This window comes from Brachyistius frenatus, unplaced genomic scaffold (assembly GCF_029030835.1).
Source record: "Brachyistius frenatus isolate BFR_SWC_R1_liver_20210118 unplaced genomic scaffold, ASM2903083v1 Contig_87, whole genome shotgun sequence".
NCBI classification, from domain to species: domain Eukaryota; kingdom Metazoa; phylum Chordata; class Actinopteri; family Embiotocidae; genus Brachyistius; species Brachyistius frenatus.
In genome coordinates this window covers 508,095-528,288 of record NW_027210686.1, presented here as the reverse complement: position 1 = coordinate 528,288, position 20,194 = coordinate 508,095, and the positions used below count along the sequence as shown (strand labels likewise).

The 20,194-nt window shown below is 41.7% G+C and overlaps 1 protein-coding gene across 3 annotated transcripts in view; it reads right to left on the bottom strand.

The window, feature by feature from the left end:
• The window catches only part of LOC138627514 (junction plakoglobin-like), a 112,265-nt gene that overhangs the window by 12,712 nt on the left and 79,359 nt on the right, over positions 1–20,194 (bottom strand). For all 3 annotated transcript variants that reach the window (XM_069709903.1, XM_069709902.1, XM_069709905.1), the window contains 9 exons: positions 15,794–16,047; positions 15,463–15,701; positions 9,694–9,895; positions 9,452–9,596; positions 9,271–9,374; positions 7,836–7,955; positions 5,622–5,840; positions 2,679–2,831; positions 696–815 (listed from right to left, as the gene is read on the bottom strand). In XM_069709903.1, the coding sequence (XP_069566004.1) occupies positions 696–815; positions 2,679–2,831; positions 5,622–5,840; positions 7,836–7,955; positions 9,271–9,374; positions 9,452–9,596; positions 9,694–9,895; positions 15,463–15,701; positions 15,794–16,047 (1,556 nt within the window). The remainder of the gene's footprint in view (positions 1–695; positions 816–2,678; positions 2,832–5,621; positions 5,841–7,835; positions 7,956–9,270; positions 9,375–9,451; positions 9,597–9,693; positions 9,896–15,462; positions 15,702–15,793; positions 16,048–20,194) is intronic.

Sequence of the window (20,194 nt, the reverse complement as noted above, 5' to 3'; positions counted from 1 at the left end):
AGCCTTCTGTATAACATGGCTGAGTTCCCAGTAATGAGATCCATGGAGCTATAAACTGTTCAGTGACCAGAAGGATGCAGTTCAGCTGGACGATTTCTGTACATATACTGAGTAACTGGTACCATACGTGTGTGTGTGTGTGTGTGTGTGTGTGTGTGTGTGTGTGTGTGTGTGTGTGTGTGTGTGTGTGTGTGTGTGTGTGTGTGTGTGTGTGTGTGTGTGTGTGTGTGTGTGTGTGTGTGTGTGTGTGTGTGTGTGTGTGGTGGTCGGGTCTCATCGAATCGCACAAGATTTCCAATTCTTCTAACTAATTTCACATTTAATAATTGATTTTTATAATGACAGTTTGAACTTGACCACGAGGGCCCAGTGCAGCATGGAATGTGTAAAGCACACACTAGATGCTTTGTACAATAACTACTTCTCTGCATGATTTAAAGATGGCTTTGAATTTGATTTATTAATTTTCATCTACACGGTGATCAGCTCCTTCATTATTTGTAGTCTTAGTTCAAACTAATGAGTGTGGTTGGGGAGGACTCTTATTCTCTCCAGGCCTGGACCAGTTGAAATATCTTCAAGGAAGGAACTTTTCCATCAATTGAGACCCACATTTCTACATCCTCCTCCATCTTTCCATTTGGCAGTTTGCTCGGCCTGATATCTTCATGTCATATGCATGCATATGAGTGTACCTGTACAAACAGCGGTATGGTCTGCATGCTGGCGATCTCTCCTCGGTTTATGGGGTCTCTGGCTAGAATGTGAAGCGCTCCTGTGCAGCCTTCGACTATTTCCTCCATACGAACACCATCCTGACGACAGAGATGGGCAGAAAGATAGAAGTGGAGAATCATCAAACAAAGAATTAAAGCATCGAACATGGTGTTTCCTCACCAGGGATAATCATGCAGTGTTTGGCAGGTAAAAGAAAGATTGTGGAGCAGCTAAACTGTAACTTAGAGAAATAAAAAATGAGTTAAATGTGTTTAAACCTTAAAACCAAGTTAGGAAGCGAGCACAGAAGTTCAAACTCTTAATTACAATAAATAAATGGTTAAATACATAAAACAAGTAACAGATAAATGGCTGTAATGGATGTAAATTTAAGACAACATAGTGCAGGCAGCTCATCTGACTTGGAAAAGTCACATGTGCAAAACTGACAGAGAAAAACAATTAAAAGAATTTAGATGAGAATAAAAATATTAGCATCGTCAGATGTCTAGAGCAGAGGTCTTCAAAGTTTTTCAGGCCAAGGACCCCCAAACTGATAAAGAGATGGAGCCGGGATCCCCTACTATACAGTATATATTGTATAAAATGGTGTTTTATATTAAACTGGGCCTTGTGATTGGCACAGCAGCGATAGGGGTGGGTCCTCCTCTTTGTGTGCAGGAGGCTTGGAGGGACAGATCCAGGCTTTGAGGGACAGGTCCAGGCTTGGAGGGACAGGATCAGCCTTTGAGGGACAGGTCCAGGCTTGGAGGGACAGGTCCAACCTTGGAGGGACAGGATCAGCCTTGGAGGGACAGGTCCAGGCTTGGAGGGAGGTCCAAGCTTTGAGGGTCAGGTCCAGGCTGTGAGGGACAGGTCCAGGCTTGGAGGGACAGGTCCAGGCTGTGAGGGACAGGTCCAGGCTTTGAGGGACAGGTCCAGGCTTGGAGGGACAGGTCCAGGCTTCTAGAGACAGGTCCAGGCTTTGAGGGACAGGTCCAGGCTGTGAGGGACAGGTCCAGGCTGTGAGGGACAGGTCCAGGCTTTGAGGGACAGGTCCAGGCTTGGAGGGACAGGTCCAGGCTGTGAGGGACAGGTCCAGGCTTCGAGGGACAGGTCCAGGCTGGTCTCCTGCTGTGAGTGAACCGGTGTCCAGCTTGAGAGCTCCTGTGTGTCGCTGAATGTGCATTTCTGACTGTAAGATAACATCTTCTGCCTCCATTTATCCATTCGCTACAATATGTTGGATTCATGTTAATGTGTATTTAAAGACATTTAAATTTAGGAGGAAAAAATTGGGGGGAAAATATTTTAAAAAATATAAAAAATTGTGTAATCAACCAAACATTTCACAACCCCCTGCAGTACCTGCGCGACCCCTAGGGAATCCCCCTGTTGAAGACCACTGGTCTCGAGGATGGGAGACCAGGTCTCTACTCTTTACGTAGCATATGTTACAGTCCAGCTATAAATTTGTCATCCAGATATTCCACGCTATAAATGTCCAATGATGCTCTATTCTCTGTCCAAGGCAAACTCTTTCTAAGGTTTCTTCCAATTTTCCCAGTTAAGAGGTTTGTTAAGTTTAAAGGACAGCATTTATGCTTTACATACTTTAAAGCAAATGTGTGATTTGTGGTGTTGGGTTATAACTTGACTCCAGTGATCTCATGTTAAAGGTGACACAGCACAAAGTAGGAAAACCATCTCCTTCCCTGCTAATGACCAGGATTGACGTCCAAATAACCACTTCATTCTTTACATTTCATTTGATAGCATTAGTCATGTGATGCGTGTCAAATTTGTACAATCTCATTCTGATTGTAGAAACTTTGACAGAAACAGCTGAAACACCATCATTTTGAATAGTAACTAATTTAATTAAATATTTTTCTCAATAGCTGTAACTGATTATACAATTAGATTTATTTTCTAATTGAATTATAGTTATGAGTCCAGACCTGGTATGTCTGTTGTGCAGAGGAGGCGTGTCTCTGTGTGTCCTGGTGCGCCTTCAGCAGCAGGTTTACCAATCGTGGAATAGCACCCGCTTCCCTCAGCGTCGCCTGATTGGCTGGGCACAGCGCCAGGTTTCGGATGAGACCCACGGTGGCCTGAGGAGAGGACAGAGATCAAAGAGTTTTCTCAACAGGACTTTCCAGGCTCTATGTGGGTCAGCTTTAAAGGCAACTTTACATGTGGAGCCTTCAAATGGCAGTGCCAGTTACTGTTTGGAATTTCAGCAAGCTGCTTACGCTGCACTCATGTTTACCAACCAGTGTGTGATGCTACATATCAAAGGAAACCACAGGGATGAGAGAAAAAAGATCTAACAGCTGAGGAGACAGCTGGGAAGACTCCCAGTATCCGAGGATCCATGAGAGCTCAGTGCTATCTCGTTGCTGCCACCAAAGTGTTCAGAAAAGTTCTGACTTTGCTTTTATAAGCACGGCCTGCAAAGTATGTCACTTCACAGATATTTCAGAAAGTATAGTATCAGTGAACAGCATGCTGGGAGAGTTCTCCCCAAAATATAAATAATTATAAATGCAAGGACCTTTAGAAATTCCGATGATAAAATGTTTCTGTGAAAATGTTTCTGGTCCACAAGCCTTGTTTTTAGGTCCAACCATTCTTAGGATGCCAACAAATAACAGCAAGCATTTCTGTCAAATGACATCCTGACCTCAACCAGAAGTGTAAGAGGTGTGGTCTAAAGGTTAAGGGATTGTTCGGCACGACTGTAGCGGAGCACAATGATGTGCACGGAGCAGAAGGAGGCCAGCTGGAATCAGTAAGTACTCCAAGGAGTTGCTTAATCAACATCAGCACTTTTTTGTGCACACATTTGTGATTTCACCACGAGTCCGAGCAGAGAGCACACATCCAATTTTTTGTCAAACTTGGGTAATCCGCAATAGAGACACTTAAAAGTAATGAGGGAGGTGGAGGTATTTTGAGTGGCATTCATGTGGCAAGACTGAAAAAGGCTCATGAGGTCAGGATTGCACCCAGAGAGGTTTTCTTTGACATTGTGCACTGAGTTTGCTCCTCGAGACTGTCAATGCCGACTTCAACTTGGATGTTTTGTGTCATCTGAAGAAAACAATTTGGCACAAACGACCCAAACTGTGGCACAAAGGCACTTTGGTTGTCCAACGTGACACCTCGCCTGCTCACGGTGCGTTGAAAACACGCACGTCCCCCCCCCCCCTGCAACAACACAACCAGAGCTCCCCGCTATCTCTGGGTGTGTGTGTGTGTGTGTGTGTGTGTGTGTGTGTGTGTGTGTGTGTGTGTGTGTGTGTGTGTGTGTGTGTGTGTGTGTGTGTGTGTGTGTGTGTGTGTGTGTGTGTGTGTGTGTGTGTGTGTGTGTGTGTGTGTGTGTGTGTGTGTGTGTGTGTGTGTGTGTGTGTGTGTGTGTGTGTGTGTGTGTGTGTGTGCGTGCGTGTGCGTGCGTGCGTGTGCGTCTGCGTGTGTTTTGGATGTCCTTTGTCTGTTCTTTCCAAAACTGTTACAATGGCTGTTAAAAATGTAGTTAGGGCAAGATTATGGTTTGAGATAAATGATCATTTAAAATGTGGTCTGGGTTAAAGTTCCTACTTTCTCAAAGTTACACAAACTTTGTTGTCATGGCAACAGTAAACTTGTTTTAAAAAAAAATGGTCCCAATTTATTCTACTGTGTTCAGTTTTGGTACTAGGTATTTTTTTGCCTATTCGTGACACACACACACACACACACACACACACACACACACACACACACACACACACACACACACACACACACACACACACACACACACACACACACACACACACACACACACACACACACACACAGTCATGTTTCTATCACTTCAGAGGACATTACATAGACTTGCATGAATTTCCAAAAGACGTACCCTCACCCCTTAGTCTGACCTTCTGACCCAACCATGACCAAAGTGCTTTTGTTTCCCTCCCCTAACCATGGATGTGAGTCTGAATGTGAATTCAAAAGACATTAAATGAAAATGCCAAGATGATATGGAAAGGTCATGTTTTGATTTTTTTTTCCTAAAATTTCTTTACGTTAACATTTTGTGTTTAAGCACAGCTTTTTTTAAAAAATGTCCTGCCTGCTGTTGTGGCTGTTTTAGAGGTCTCTGCAATGTTGTAAAGGCAGTAGGTGGTGCATTAAATGCAGCCCTGAGCTCTGTTTTCTACTTCGCGGGGCAGAAATATGACTGACATGAACCGATATCACAGAGCAATTTGCCTCTTTCACACGGTGGCAACTTTTGATTTGATCTCTAGAAGCCTGTGAAGCAGAGAGAACCCATGACAAACACACCAACCACATCTCTGTTTGCAGGTCTTCAGACTGCAAAATATTACCTTGTGCATCAGTACACCAGCACCGAGGTATAATTACTGCTCGTTCCTGATTGTTGTTCAGCCTCAATCTTTCTTCCTCACTAAGAAAAAACAACAACAATGAGTTTTGTCTCTGGATCTTTTAGTGTCTGTCTTTTTGTCTGTCTGTCTCTTTTTCTGTCTGTCTGACTGTCTCTGGGGACACGGTGCACCAGCAGGTGTTGTCACAGCTGAAGTGTTTTGGTTGTGAAGCCCGATGGGGGATGTGTCACACTGTGTGTGTTTGCTCTTCTGTTCTGGCTGTTCTTTCTATGTATTTGTATTTGTGTATATTATCGTGGATATCTGTTTCAGTACAGTTTCACCGCCCCCTCTGGACCAACTGACACCATATCAACACCATCAGTGTCATTAGCATCTCCTCTTTCCTCTCCTCTGGTCTCCTTCTTACATTTCCCTTTCTGCTTCTTGTCCTTCTGGCCCACTGAGGCTGGTTCAGTTACCAGCTCCATTATCAGCACACTATTTCGCACCCTAACTCACCTTTACTACAGGCCAGTAGTGCGGCTGCCCCAGCAGCTTGACAATAGCAGGGATACCATAGTGCAGCCGCACTGCATTCTGGGCTAGCTCGGCATCCTGGTGGCGTGAGGTGAGGTGGCGCAGGGCGCAGACCGCCGGCTCTGCAACATCCTCTTTCTCCCCGGCACGAAGCACGGCATGAATCAATGCCTCCACCCCACCATACTGAGTCACCAGAGTCTGTGGAGAAGAAAAGGAACACAAGTCCTGATTTGAACTGCAGGTGGGAAGTCAGTCACTTTAAGGCATCAAAAACCTCTCGAAATTAAGTCTGAAAACATGGATTAGAGTAAAAATTGACCAAAAGTAAATGGCCTGTGTGCATTCCCTGTATGTGAGTCCAGGCCTCGAGAGCAAAGCCAAAAAAAAACCAGTAAATATCAATAAGATAATATTGCTTTTGTAAATTGATTTTCCTCAGAAGTGCATATTGTCTGAGGTGAAGAGTAAACACAGCTGAAATTGTTCATCAACTAAATAGTGTGGAACAAAAACATACTCAGAAGGTTTACAGGCTTTTCATTGTCTTTGTTTCTGTTTTTTTTTTTAATGAATTTTGTGAAGAATGATAAAAGCAGAGAGAGAGACATTGGCTTTTTATTAACTGATTATTGAAGGGTCCGGCAGCGGATCATCTTAAAATGGTGTTTGGTTAAGCCTCTGGCTTAGTTGTAGCTTGCTTATCTTCAGTTTTAGCAAGAAACATAGTGGCAAAAAAACAGCCAGAGCCAAATCAAATGTTGACGCCATGCAGACTGATTATTGGATGAGTTTGTGTTTCTTTAGCTGCACTAAAGATCCTTTTGGAAGAGTCCAAACAAAGATCAGCAAAGTCAGTATGTCTGCTTTGTTTGCAGCATAAAGTTGACTTTGTTTGGTCGACGGCTAATTGAGCTCATCACATACAGTTATTGTAACTGGTCTGAAGTGTGAATAAACAAACAACCTCAACACATTAACTCTGTCAGTAATGTGACAGTTTCACTGTCCCGTCCAGTGTTTACTCACTAGACACGTTGAGTTCAGCACTAGCAGCTGTCTCTGGCAGAGGAGACAGCTGCTCAAAACTCTTGTTTTGCTTCCAATTTTACTGTTCTTTCTTTCTTTCTTTCTTTCTTTCTTTCTTTCTTTCCTTCTTTCTTTCTTTCTTTCTTTCTTTCTTTCTTTCTTTCTTTCTTTCTTTCTTTCTTTCTTTCTTTCTTTCTTTCTTTCTTTCTTTCTTTCTTTCTTTCTTTCTTTCTTTCTTTCTTTCTTTCACTCTTCCATTCTTTCATTTATTCATTCTTTCATTCATTCATTCATTCATTCATTCATTCATTCATTCATTCATTCACACTTCTTCCTCTCATGTTAGATGGAGGGCAGAGTGGATGCCACTATCTTCACCGATGGTTACCTGGTGAGCAAGCTACTGTCAGTAGACAGATATCTTTTTTTTCCTTTTATGTCTTTTAAATACTAATATTGATAGAAACATATTGTGATCTTGAGATATTGAGTCAAAACTGTGGCTAATAATGATGTGGCTGCTGTCAGTCAGCAGAATTAGATTTTCTTCCACAAGTCCAGATATCGTAATAATAATAATAATAATAATAATAAACTTTATGAAGTCCTTCACAGCAAGATAATTACATGCAGTATTTCACATAAAAACAGATATAATAGAACATTTAAAAATATGCAGGATGCAGGACAACAAGAACTAATGTGTAAAAAATTATATTAATGTCATTGTCCAACAATATTTGAACAAACTGCATTTTGAAGCTCTGGCAACATTGTTCTTGAAACTTTTTGCCTGCCAATACAGCCCAGTGAATAGAACGGCATTAAATTAATTAAAAGGCAAGAGTGGATCTTTTTTTTTTTTTTTTAGGAAAATACATTTAGGAAAATAATAAATCTCATTATTGCTTCATACCTTGGACTCGGTGAGCAAACGACTCAAAATTATAACAAAGGCTCCCAAAACTTTGACAGTATCTCACAATGATGACAGAGCTTTGGGAGTTTAACAGACATTATTCTATTTAATTCAGAATGATAAATATACATTTAATTCTCTGCTTTCCCTTCCCCTGTTAAAAGAATAGAACAATATCAGAAGTTTGGTTATCACATAGATGAACTGTTCACATGTCCACATACTATGAGCCACCTCATTACGTTTACCTTGTTGCGTGAGTTATTGCAGGTGAGGTTGGACAGGATCCCTGTGGCGCAGGTCAACATGTTGACTTCGTCTGATCCCAGCTGGGTGACCAGTATCTGCAGCAGACCGTCTAGCCCCTCCTACAGCGAGCAACCAGTGGACACAGACAGGGAGGGAGGACCAATCACAACATCACAGCAGCGTTAGCTTAGCAGGTTCACATAAACAGTTTTACAACCAGTACCAGAAACCTTTTACAATTTCCAAAATGATGCATCTTTCCCCAAAGAGAAACTTCTGTATTTTTCAGCATGGACTCTTTTTTTCCCCATTTCAGGTTTGGATGACTAATTGGGATAACAATTTTTGAAATGGGTTCAGTATTGTGCAAGAGCGCTTTGACTGGCAGCCACAAAACATGCTGCAATGTAATACACTGGGGCATTTGTGCCTTATCAGTGTACGTCCACTAAAAGTGCCTTTTCTTGCCACAGACAGTCTCAGATTCTTATTTTAACTGTCTGACAAAATTGATTCAAAAGCAAATTTAATTATGTTGTAGTAAGTTCATACTAATGTTGTAGCTCGTGCACTAATAGCAATCTAAGGGGAAACAAATGATATGTTGGTAGTTTGCTAAACAACTAGTAAATACCAAGCGGCAACGACAGTGACGTCATCCAATGGCGGTTATGAAGCTTTCAGTTTGGATATTGGAGCGGTTTGGTGCCAGAAGTGACCATATATGGAAGAACTGCTAGGAAGCGAGCGGTGGATCTGACTGATCTGATTGGAAACCTGATGTCCCGCCCAACGATAGCTGTAACCTGACTGCACCACAGGCCTGTCAATCAGACAGACACGCCCCAAAAACAGGTCTTTTTGAGGCTTTTTAAAAAAAATAATGATTCGGTTATTTTCAGACCAGAAAACTGTTAAGAAGGAGTGACTTTAGCTAACAAAACCGAGATAACTCTTGGAAAAAATGCGTTGACTTCAAATTTCATGGAAAGTTGAATGGTCGTCTATGGAGCCCGAGGCTTTTTGGAGCCGACCTCTACTGGCACTTGGTGGTATTGCAGCTTAAGACACTTCTGCATCTGCCTAATTTTTCAGACCCGGAGGCTACGAACACTTTTAGATACAGTCTGTGGCAGATACCAATCATTTGTTTTATGTAGAAAATATGCATTTAGGGAGTGTTCTGGAAAGTCCAAGACAGTCAAGACTGCAGCTGCTGGGCGACATGAAGTTAAACTTTATTTGGGCGGGGCAGGAGGCAAGGAAGGAAGGGCATATTCAATCGACCAATCAGCAGCAAGTATTTATTTTTATATTTATAAATACAGCTGTGACTTTATGACACCATAAACGAATATGTTAATTATCATCTGTTACTCTCTAACATCTTTTTTCTTTGAAATACAGCAACATCCGGAGCTGGTGAATCAGTACCTGTTTGGTTGCAGCGTCTGACAGGTTGCGGAGTGTCCACAGACAGTTCTGGATCAGACGCTGGCTGGACCCTGTAAGGTGTTGGCCCAAAGCCTGCATACCCCCTGAGCACAGAATGAACTTACAGTTAGAAACAATTCAAACATCTACGCTGAATCTTCTACATTCATGCTCAACGTACCAGCTTCTACGATTGCTGGTTTGTTGCTGGGACAGACGGAGAGCACTTTGAGAACACGGCTGGTGGTCCAAAGCAGCTTTTCATAGTTGTAGTTCCTCATGATGAACACCAGACCATCTGGGCCCCCATTGGCTAGAATGATCAACTGAAAAGAAACAGGAAATAGGAGGTGTTAACTGCATAATAAAAAAAAGTGCATGAAAATAAGAATCTCCCTCCCAATGTCAGGATCCTGTCCTCACCTTGCTCTCCTGGTTTCCATAGGACAGCAGTTGCAGACAGTCTGTGGTGATGGCCAGGAACTTTGGATTGCTCTTTTTTAGTAAAGGAACCATCCTCTGAAGGCCGTCGGCAAGACGCACAGCCATCTTGGCTCCTTCTTGATGCAGCAGCAGGTTGTGGAGGGTGGTGATGGCATAAAATAAGACTGATTCCACCGGCGAACTGTACAATGCAATAGAAGGAGAAAGAGAGAGAAACGGACATATTTCAAAAAAGAAAACTAATTTCAAGGAGCATTAGGTAATCTGTGATCTTTACTGACCTCAATCAGGCTCCAATGTCTCATTCTAAACAAATCTGTGGGACATGATGTGGGGAGCTTTTCTAGTTTCTGTTACTTCCTGGCAGCTCTGTGAGCAAATGAAGGCAAGTGTGTGTGAGCATGTTTCCTGGTAAAATACCTGGAAATGTCAGCACCTGCTGAAGCAATCACTCAGATATTATTTTATGGATCAGCAACCTTTTGAACATATAAATCTAAAAGTCCACTTTGCACAAGTCCAGCTGTTTATACATGCAATTTATAAAGTCCGAAAAGGGCATTGCAGTCTTTTAACCCTTTGAACACCAGCCTCATTTTTCTTGCTTTTCAGGCTTTTAGCACCGAGACGACAAAAAGCCAGGAAACATTGATTCAAAGGATTCATGTACAAAATCATGCAAGTACAATTCAATCAGTTCAGTTCAATTCAATTCAATTTTCCATTATAGAACCAGTAACAATCACAATGATCTAAAGACACTTTACAGAACCTACAGTCTGAACCACCTAGAACAGGACACTTTACAGAACCTACAGCCTGAACCACCTAGAACAGGACACTTTACAGAACCTACAGTCTGAACCACCTAGAACAGGACACTTTACAGAACCTACAGTCTGAACCACCTAGAACAGGACACTTTACAGAACCTACAGTCTGAACCACCTAGAACAGGACACTTTACAGAACCTACAGCCTGAACCACCTAGAACAGGACACTTTACAGAACCTACAGTCTGAACCACCTAGAACAGGACACTTTACAGAACCTACAGTCTGAACCACCTAGAACAGGACACTTTACAGAACCTACAGTCTGAACCACCCAGAACAGGACACTTTACAGAACCTACAGCCTGAACCACCCAGAACAGGACACTTTACAGAACCTACAGCCTGAACCACCCAGAACAGGACACTTTACAGAACCTACAGTCTGAACCACCCAGAACAGGACACTTTACAGAACCTACAGTCTGAACCACCTAGAACAGGACACTTTACAGAACCTACAGTCTGAACCACCCAGAACAGGACACTTACAGCCTGAACCACCCAGAACAGGACACTTTACAGCCTGAACCACCTAGAACAGGACACTTTACAGAACCTACAGCCTGAACCACCTAGAACAGGACACTTTACAGAACCTACAGTCTGAACCACACAGAACAGGACACTTTACAGAACCTACAGTCTGAACCACCTAGAACAGGACACTTTACAGAACCTACAGTCTGAACCACCCAGAACAGGACACTTTACAGAACCTACAGCCTGAACCACCTAGAACAGGACACTTTACAGAACCTACAGTCTGAACCACCTAGAACAGGACACTTTACAGAACCTACAGTCTGAACCACCCAGAACAGGACACTTTACAGAACCTACAGTCTGAACCACCCAGAACAGGACACTTTACAGAACCTACAGTCTGAACCACCTAGAACAGGACACTTTACAGAACCTACAGTCTGAACCACCTAGAACAGGACACTTTACAGAACCTACAGTCTGAACCACCTAGAACAGGACACTTTACAGAACCTACAGCCTGAACCACCCAGAACAGGACACTTTACAGAACCTACAGTCTGAACCACCTAGAACAGGACACTTTACAGAACCTACAGTCTGAACCACCCAGAACACTTTACAGAACCTACAGTCTGAACCACCCAGAACAGGACACTTTACAGAACCTACAGTCTGAACCACCTAGAACAGGACACTTTACAGAACCTACAGTCTGAACCACCCAGAACAGGACACTTTACAGAACCTACAGTCTGAACCACCTAGAACAGGACACTTTACAGAACCTACAGTCTGAACCACCCAGAACAGGACACTTTACATAACCTACAGTCTGAACCACCTAGAACAGGACACTTTACATAACCTACAGTCTGAACCACCTAGAACAGGACACTTTACAGAACCTACAGTCTGAACCACCTAGAACAGGACTAAGTTGACAGTGGCAAAGAAAAAGTTCCATTTTACAGGAATGAATTTTGAGCAGAACTCAGTAAAGGAGAGAAAAGAGAATCAGAAAAAAGCAGATGACTTCATACCCACATCAGTTAAGTAAAATGCAGCATATATGAATGATGCATACAAACTTAAATGATACATACAAGATGATACATGTAACATAAAAAATATATGTAAATTATGGCTGTTGTTTATGTTACAGGTTAAAGGCTGGAAGACAGTATGTAAGAGAAAACACAAAGTGAGTGTACTGTGTCCCTTCACTGCGTTTGTGTAATTATAGGCTATGGTGAGGCAAATATATATATATAATGTTATACATATATAACATTATCTCAGTGTCTGAATGATCCACCACCTAATTACATAAAGAAATTCTCTGAGGTCTTTAAGGAAATCAAAAAGAGTTGAGGTAAACAGAGTGGTTGCCTGACATGGTGTATGGGAAGTATAGTGTGACTGGTGTCAGATCTAAATGTATTATTCCTGATTATAGGACGCACAAAAGGGGTATGTTTTAAATCTAGCTTTGAAAATGGAAAGAATGATTCTGGTAATAGCAGTATAATTGGTCAGTACACCACCCTGGTAATTGTGTCAAGGTTTTTTTGATTCCTTATGTTTACCTGCAGTGCCATCACGAGGTCAGTATTAGTAGTTTTTAGTGGAAAGTTTATGTTACTGTTGGATTTGTGTTTGTGAAGATTTCCAAGTTATCTAGGTCACCCTATTTCTAAAGGCAGGATTCCACTGGGGCCGGTTCTGTCCTGTTCCAGCTGCGACGTGGCGCTGGAACTGATCATGGCCACTACAGACAACACTTGTGACGGCCACCAGATGCACAGCAGCATGTTTCAGAAGTGTCCCTGACGTGTCTCTCCAATCCACTCCTCTAAAAATATGCACCTACTTTTGACAAGTCACGTTAAGCTGCACAGAGCAGATCAGACAGGCAGGTGGTCAGACACATGAACGGCATAGTGCATCCAATTTTAAAAATGTAACACCGTGTACAGATTCCTGGCTCTATATCACATCACTACATCAATGTCTGTTCACGCAGTCGTTCACATAGGTGAAGTAATGTGTTCTCCTAACGGACATGTGAACAACACAGAGGATACAAAGGAACGAGAGGACAGATGTTTTTTTTAAAAACTAAAACAAAGCCACAAATCTTCATACCATGTCATTCATAACTGGACTCCACTGTATTAACTTTATCTGTAGGCTACAGCACAGCATAGTGGGAAATAACAACATAGCGTACCTGCCCAAGCTAGAAGCACAAAATTTGAGGAAAAAAAAAAATCCCAAATCAGCAAGTTAACAAAATGGGGCAGACAAAACTGTCTGCTTTTCAAACACTCCCAGCTGTGAGTAGAACGGAAAAAAACAGCATTAAAGACATTTCATCAATGACCTGTGCCTGGTGAATCCAGGGGAACGTGTTATCTTAAGGCGGCTGGATTTGCTTGAGGTTCTAACGGACTAAAGGGAAGTCCCAGGCTTTTAATCTCTTTGGAGGATTTTCAACAAACATTGCATCCCTGTACATTTCATTCCCCGTGACACTCTGAGGAAGAGGTTCGTCTACACAAAGGACGAAACACACAGGCATAAGCAATGTAGTGCATGCAGTTGTATCAAAAGTGAATGGCACAACACAGGAACGCCAACTCCTCAGGTCAGGACTCAGCAGTCCACCTAAAGGACACAGGAAGCTCATTTGAGGACAGAGAAGACCAATTTACCCAGAGTGGTTATTGTGTAGCCACTCTACCACAATGGCTTCATGAATTGCTGCTGACATGGTCGCCCTTCCTGTCATATTTTCCATCTCTCCAGAAGACTTTAAAGACTATTCCTGGGACGTAATTGCCTCATTTTGTCCTGACGGGCAGTGTGGATTGTGGATCCTTAAAGTGGTGTGTTTTTATATAGGAGATTTTAGTTTGGGATTTTTGAGAAATTTGCAACATTAATTTACATAAGATTTAACCCATTGTATTATGGGTTAATTCACAATACATTAAAATACAGTTAACAAAATGAGGAAGGAAGAAAGAGATAAATTTCCCCCACAAAGAAAAGACCAAATATGTAAATCTATTACTATGACAATAAAGCTCATTTGAACTGATGTTCAGCTTTTCACCACAGATCACACATGAACCCTGTTAGAAGAAGGATCCTGTAAATTTACATTTTATTGAAGAAAGAGAGAGAGGAGTTTTCTGATATTATTGTCTGTTTCCTGTGTCTAACCAGATTACTGCCTAATACCACACACACACACACAGAAGTGTAAAGACTTCATTATACCGGAGGTTGCAGAGGGCGACAGAGGCAAAGAAGAAACCCTAACCTCCTGAAAAAATAAAAGATAAGGAGGGCAAGGGTGAGTGAGCATGTATCAACAGACAGCGGTGAAGAGGGACGGAGAAAGAAAAGCTGCATGTTGATTTAATTAATGTAAATCACGCACACCAAACAGGCTGCTCTCTGTGAAGCTGTTTTAGTTTTCATTTTTTATTCAATTTTCTTTCATTTTCTGTTTGAATTAAGCCCCAGAATCAATTATGAGTGTGAATTATCCTCCTCAGTTAAGCCTCAGTATAAGGGATTAACTCTGCAGCCCTGCCTGGAATTGTAAAGGCCCCATATTTGGTGCTAAAATGGAAGGCGAGTTTGTCGCCTCATCCACTACAATTTTCCGTTGACCTCTTGTTGTCATGTCGGAGGCCAAAAGCCAGTCTCAAAGAAATTCAAGTTTCATCTCCTAGTATAGCTCAAACTGTAAAAGTTTGCTCAGCTGCTTTTGAACTATCCTTTCTTCCACTGTGTATGAAGGTTTTATTTGTTCTATTATGGTTATCTATATTTCGTTGAAGCAATGAAGCAAAATAATATGACCAAGCCTCGATTAACTTGTAACACACTTAATTTAGTTTTTGGTTTCATTATTGTTTTGATGTATGTCAACTATACTCATGCATAGATTCAGTAAGAGAACGTAAAAGCTCAGTCAAATTCAGTGTTTGTGTTTGGATTATGATAGCACAAACTGGTAGCCATGACAACTGATGATGCTTCAAATAACAAAGTGAAATGGGTAGGTATAAAGACAAATCATTATGCACAGATTATGGGACACACCGTGAACAGGTTGTTAAAACGTGCTGGAACAAATCTCATCCATGATATCTCCAACCCACAATTTAAAGGACTTAAAAGATCTGTTGCGAACGTCTTCATACACAATACAGCAAGACACCTGCAGACGTCCATCACAAGGCCGGTCGAAGGTGTGTCGGCAGCAGTGTTTTGGATCATCAGTGTATTTACACCCCCAGAACATAAAGAACTGTTTTTAATGTAATGACACCATGTTTAGCACAACTCCTGGTAAGTCAAAATTGTTTAAAATAATAATGTAATTTACTGTAATCCAAGTATTTGTACCTCAGCATGCGGACCAGTGCTGGTATCCCTCCAGACTTGAATATGGCCAGCAGCCCCTCCCTCTGGTGTGACAGGCTGTGGAGCACGCTGGCTGCGCAACGAGCCGTCTCCATGTCAGCTGCTGTTGTCATGGCACGCACCACGGCACCCACCATGGCCGGAGACTGCACCAGCACCCGGCGACTGGCCTCCTTGCGGGTCAGTTGATTGACAATCATGGCCGCCTTGTTTACCACAACCTAGACAATAGAGAGAATAGTTGTAAAACAGGACATGTGTGTCTGAACGCTAACTGAACAAGTCCTTAGTAAGCAGTGTGACAGCGGCGTACCGGATCGTCGTCTGCCAGCAGCTTGGTGAGCTCTGGCACCGCCCTGGTGGCGAGCTCGGCATCATCCTGGTAGTTGATCAGGTGGACGATGGCCGTCTTTAGCAGCTGGGAGGGTTCAGCTAGTCTTTGCACGTTGCTCTGCTGAGAAGGGTCTGACTGGACAGGCATGGCTGCCTCCCCCTCCACCAGGGTCTCTGGAAACATGGCAGCCCTGACGCGCTGAGCCCGGGTTAGTGAGTACTGGGCTTCTAAATCTGAGGGAGGGAGATGGAGAGACAGAATGAGAGACTCTCTCTGTCTCTGCATGTGTGTGTGTGTGTGTGTGTGTGTGTGTGTGTGTGTGTGTGTGTGTGTGTGTGTGTGTGTGTGTGTGTGTGTGTGTGTGTGTGTGTGTGTGTGTGTGTGTGTGTGTGTGTGTGTGTGTCATCAGCCCATGTCTGCAGGGGACAGTAAACATGTGAACACATCTACCTATACAAACACTGAAAGCAGTAGCGATAAGCAGAACTCTGCTCATCTACTGTCCATGTCTGCATCTTTTATAGAGCATTTCCTTCTCAGTCTTCAAGCACTCCATAAATGTTCAGTGGTGTCGAGGTCCTGTGACTGTGGAGGGAAGTCCATGACAGTCAGCACTCTTGGTCTTCTTTGATCTTTAAACAGTTGTTCAAAGCTTTGAGGTGTGTTTTGGCTCATTATTCTGCTGCAGTAAAATCCTCCTCCCTACAGCCGTCCTCAGTATTCCTACCACCATGCTTCACTTTGGGTTTGAAACACCGTGGTATCCTTCTGTCTCCTGTTAACTTCTGTTACTGCCACAAAAACAGGACTTTTTCCATCATCCATTGTGAAATGCTGGAAATGTTATGCCCACCCTAAATGTTTTGCCTTGTTTTATTCTCCTGAGAAGTAGTTTAGAGACAGTTATCTTCCTCTGGGAACTTCTGCTGTATGACGGTTTTTTGTTTCAGGAACCACTGAACCTGTAAGCATCGTCATTATGACGTCAGATAACACACACAACTGAAGACCCTTTGAGAGATAACGTTTCTGTAGGCGACTCTAATACATAAGGCTTTCCAGTGCAATTAATATGGCAGTTTTTGGGCAACAAGTTACAGCACTAAAAAAAATCAACAAAAAGATTGATCTACTAGGTGCTAGATATTTTTGTGTCTTTATTATGCACCTCGCACTGCATTTAAAAATAAAGACTGTAAGTAAAAATATAGGAGTTTTTCTTATGAAACTAGACTCTTAGTGTTATAAAACATTTTGAATGCAATTTCAGTTTTTGGTTGCAAGTTATAAACTTTTGGTTGCCGGTTGAGTTAGATGTAGTGGCGGGACATGCACTCATGGCTGAGACAGGAGTTTCTATTGGTGGGTTTGACTTGGATCCACACGGCCTACACCTCGCTCCCTCCGACAACAGAACACTGAGTTGAACTACATGGAGGTCTGTTTACGTTACATTTCTCTTTTCTATTGAAATGCTTTAAAATGAGGCAGCACGACTTTGACTTTAAATATATTCCGCGCTGTCGATGCCATTCGTATGCAGATCCGTTCAGCTGGATATACCTTGATATGCTGCTCGTATTATCACCGGCACATATTGCTTCTGAGGAAGTTGAAGTTAATGACTTTACAATTGGAGTTTTCCACAAGTGGTGCAGATCTTTTCAGTGACATAGCGGCTCATTTTCTAACGGCACAAAACGTTTCCCAACAGCGGCACATTATACCGACATGCTGCTCTTCATCCGGCGACAGAGGAAACAATATCTACTACTGTGTATCACGTTGAAGGGATCGGCATGCTGATGGCATTGACAACGTGAAATATAACCAAAGTGAAAGACACGCTGGCATAATTCAAAGCATTTAAATAAAACAGGGCAAAATAACATAAACTGACCTCAATACAGTATTTTACTGTCAGCCGTCAAACCAATAAAAACATATCTCCTCCATGAAAGTATGTCCTTACCACTACATCCAACTCAAGCCGCAACCAGAGGTTTTTCATTTGCGGCCAAAAGTTTTTGTGACACAAGCAAGATTATCAAATCTGACCAAAACCAACAAAACTCGATCTAGACTAGTCTAAATTTAATTATAATTCATTTTTTCACAAATCTGCATTGTAATATATCCAACGAACTGTTGGATATATTACAATATATATATAATACTCAGAACTTCATGGAAGTGTTAAAGGAAAAGTCTAAAGTTTAAGGAAGGATACATTATCTGTAAACCATCATTTTTTTGCATGAAATTTTGTGGCAATTCATTTAATAGACTTGTCAAACTCAACAAAAGTAGTTGACTGATCAACAGTTCTGCCGGTTGGCTGCACTTCATCCAGAGTGTCATTTCAAAACAAACACTGAGAGACATGTGCTTGCTCTGCTGATGATTGTAGACCCGTGAAATGCAAAGTGGACCCAAACAGTATTTGAACCTTTTACATGCAGAACTTGTTGCAGCTAATAAGGATGATAAGTATATATTCATGTATGTTAATGTTACAACACGAAGAAGCAGAGTAATTGCTTGAGTTAACTAAGGCTGTAACCATCTGCTGCTAAACCTGGAGGGTGATTTTTAATGGGGGTTTGGGGGGAGGTGTGGATGATATTTCTTGTTGAGCCTCAGGTTCTATCATCATGAATGATATTTTGTAGTCAAGCCTAAAGAGGAATAATTGCTTGATAGATGATTTAATAATCTCCGAACTGATGATAGTGAATTCAACCATTTTAGTCTCGGCCTAAAAGGGGTTTGAACATTTCTCTGCAAGTAGGTTTTAGCCCACAGTTATCGTACTGGCTCCATAGCAACACTAGCATTTTCCTGTATAGTCTAAGCTGAGTGAATATCTACCAAATAAGTAATATGAAAAATAATACGAGTTATTAAAGAATTGACTAATATTAATATTAACATCAATATCTTGCCAGTATGTTTGACACTAAACATGTTGATGTCCCATGACTAGTGGTTATGGGATTCACACCTGCCGTTAAAATACGTCTTAGGTGACCTGATGACAAATGGACAGCTCTAAAATGTGGGTGTGAGCGCATGCTGGGTTCTTATTTGCTCAAACCACATTCAGAGGTGGTCTAACTGCGTATGGACACATGCTTTTAGCTGTGGATATGAAAATGTATCCTTGGCCACACTAAAAGACCAGCTACTCAACTGACATCCTCTGTGTAGGCAACAGAAATAATATCCAATAGAAAAATATCCTGCAGTTTAGCTGAAAACTGAACTGGTAGGTTTTATATCCACCACAGCCCAACCCTTTCAAACCCGCTCGCAGGATGAAATAACCGCAGCCTGAGTTCAAACATTTCCCCACATAATGACTTTTAGGAATCAGTGTTATCTTTTGTTTTGTATTTAGAGACCAAAATATAAAAGTAAACAATCGGAGTTTAGTGCTCTTAAATCACTGAATTAAATTCACAAACAAAGTGGAATTGAAATATAAAACAGAGGTGCAGTTAGGACATAGAATAATTTATTGTATTTTTATTTTAAAAAAAAAAACACTTCAAATTATGTATGACAGCATAACTTGGTAGAATAATTGACAGTAATAAATTACAGATGTGAAATACATCATGAATAGGCTAATTGGTGGTAAAGTAAGCAAGGATGACTCATTTGGTTAAATTATTATTATTTACATGTTTACATTTATATTTAAGTGATGTGTGTATATTTGCATAAACACAGATTTGAGCAGGGAAGTGAGATCCAATTGGAAGAGGTCACTCAAGATGCTTTTTAATCCCACGTGATAGTAAGTGTTGTGGTTCCCTTCATGTTGTCTGAGCCTGACGTACAAGTGCATTTTTATTCTTTATGGCCAATGTCTTTTAAATCTACTCTTCATGATTTCGTCATTTGTTGGTCAAAACATACAAAAAATAAAAAAGAAACTTGATCAATGTTCCAAAACAAAGGTGCAAAACTGGCAGAGCACAATGCTATGGGTATTTCTGACAGCATGCTTAAAAAAGATGTTAGGCTTCCAACTTCAAGGACCTGATACAGGTCCCATACCTGTATCAGTTGCAGACAGCACTGGAGAAATTGGTGTTTTGGAATAAGCCTTTCCTCAGGGGGAAGTGATGATTAGAAAGTGTCTGGAAAGCAAAGCAAATGGTCTCCTCTGTCTGCATCGGGGATACAACAAGCTCAACTGTGTCCTTAAGGTTTAAAATAACCTGTCGTATCTCGGCTCACCCACAAATAGTTTGGATGGAACAATAAAGGCAGACAGCCACAGCAGTTTTCATGGATAATCTCAGCAGGATTTGCGACAAAATGCAGCACAACCAATCCGTTTTATCTCCCAACTTGAATGGGAATTTGTTG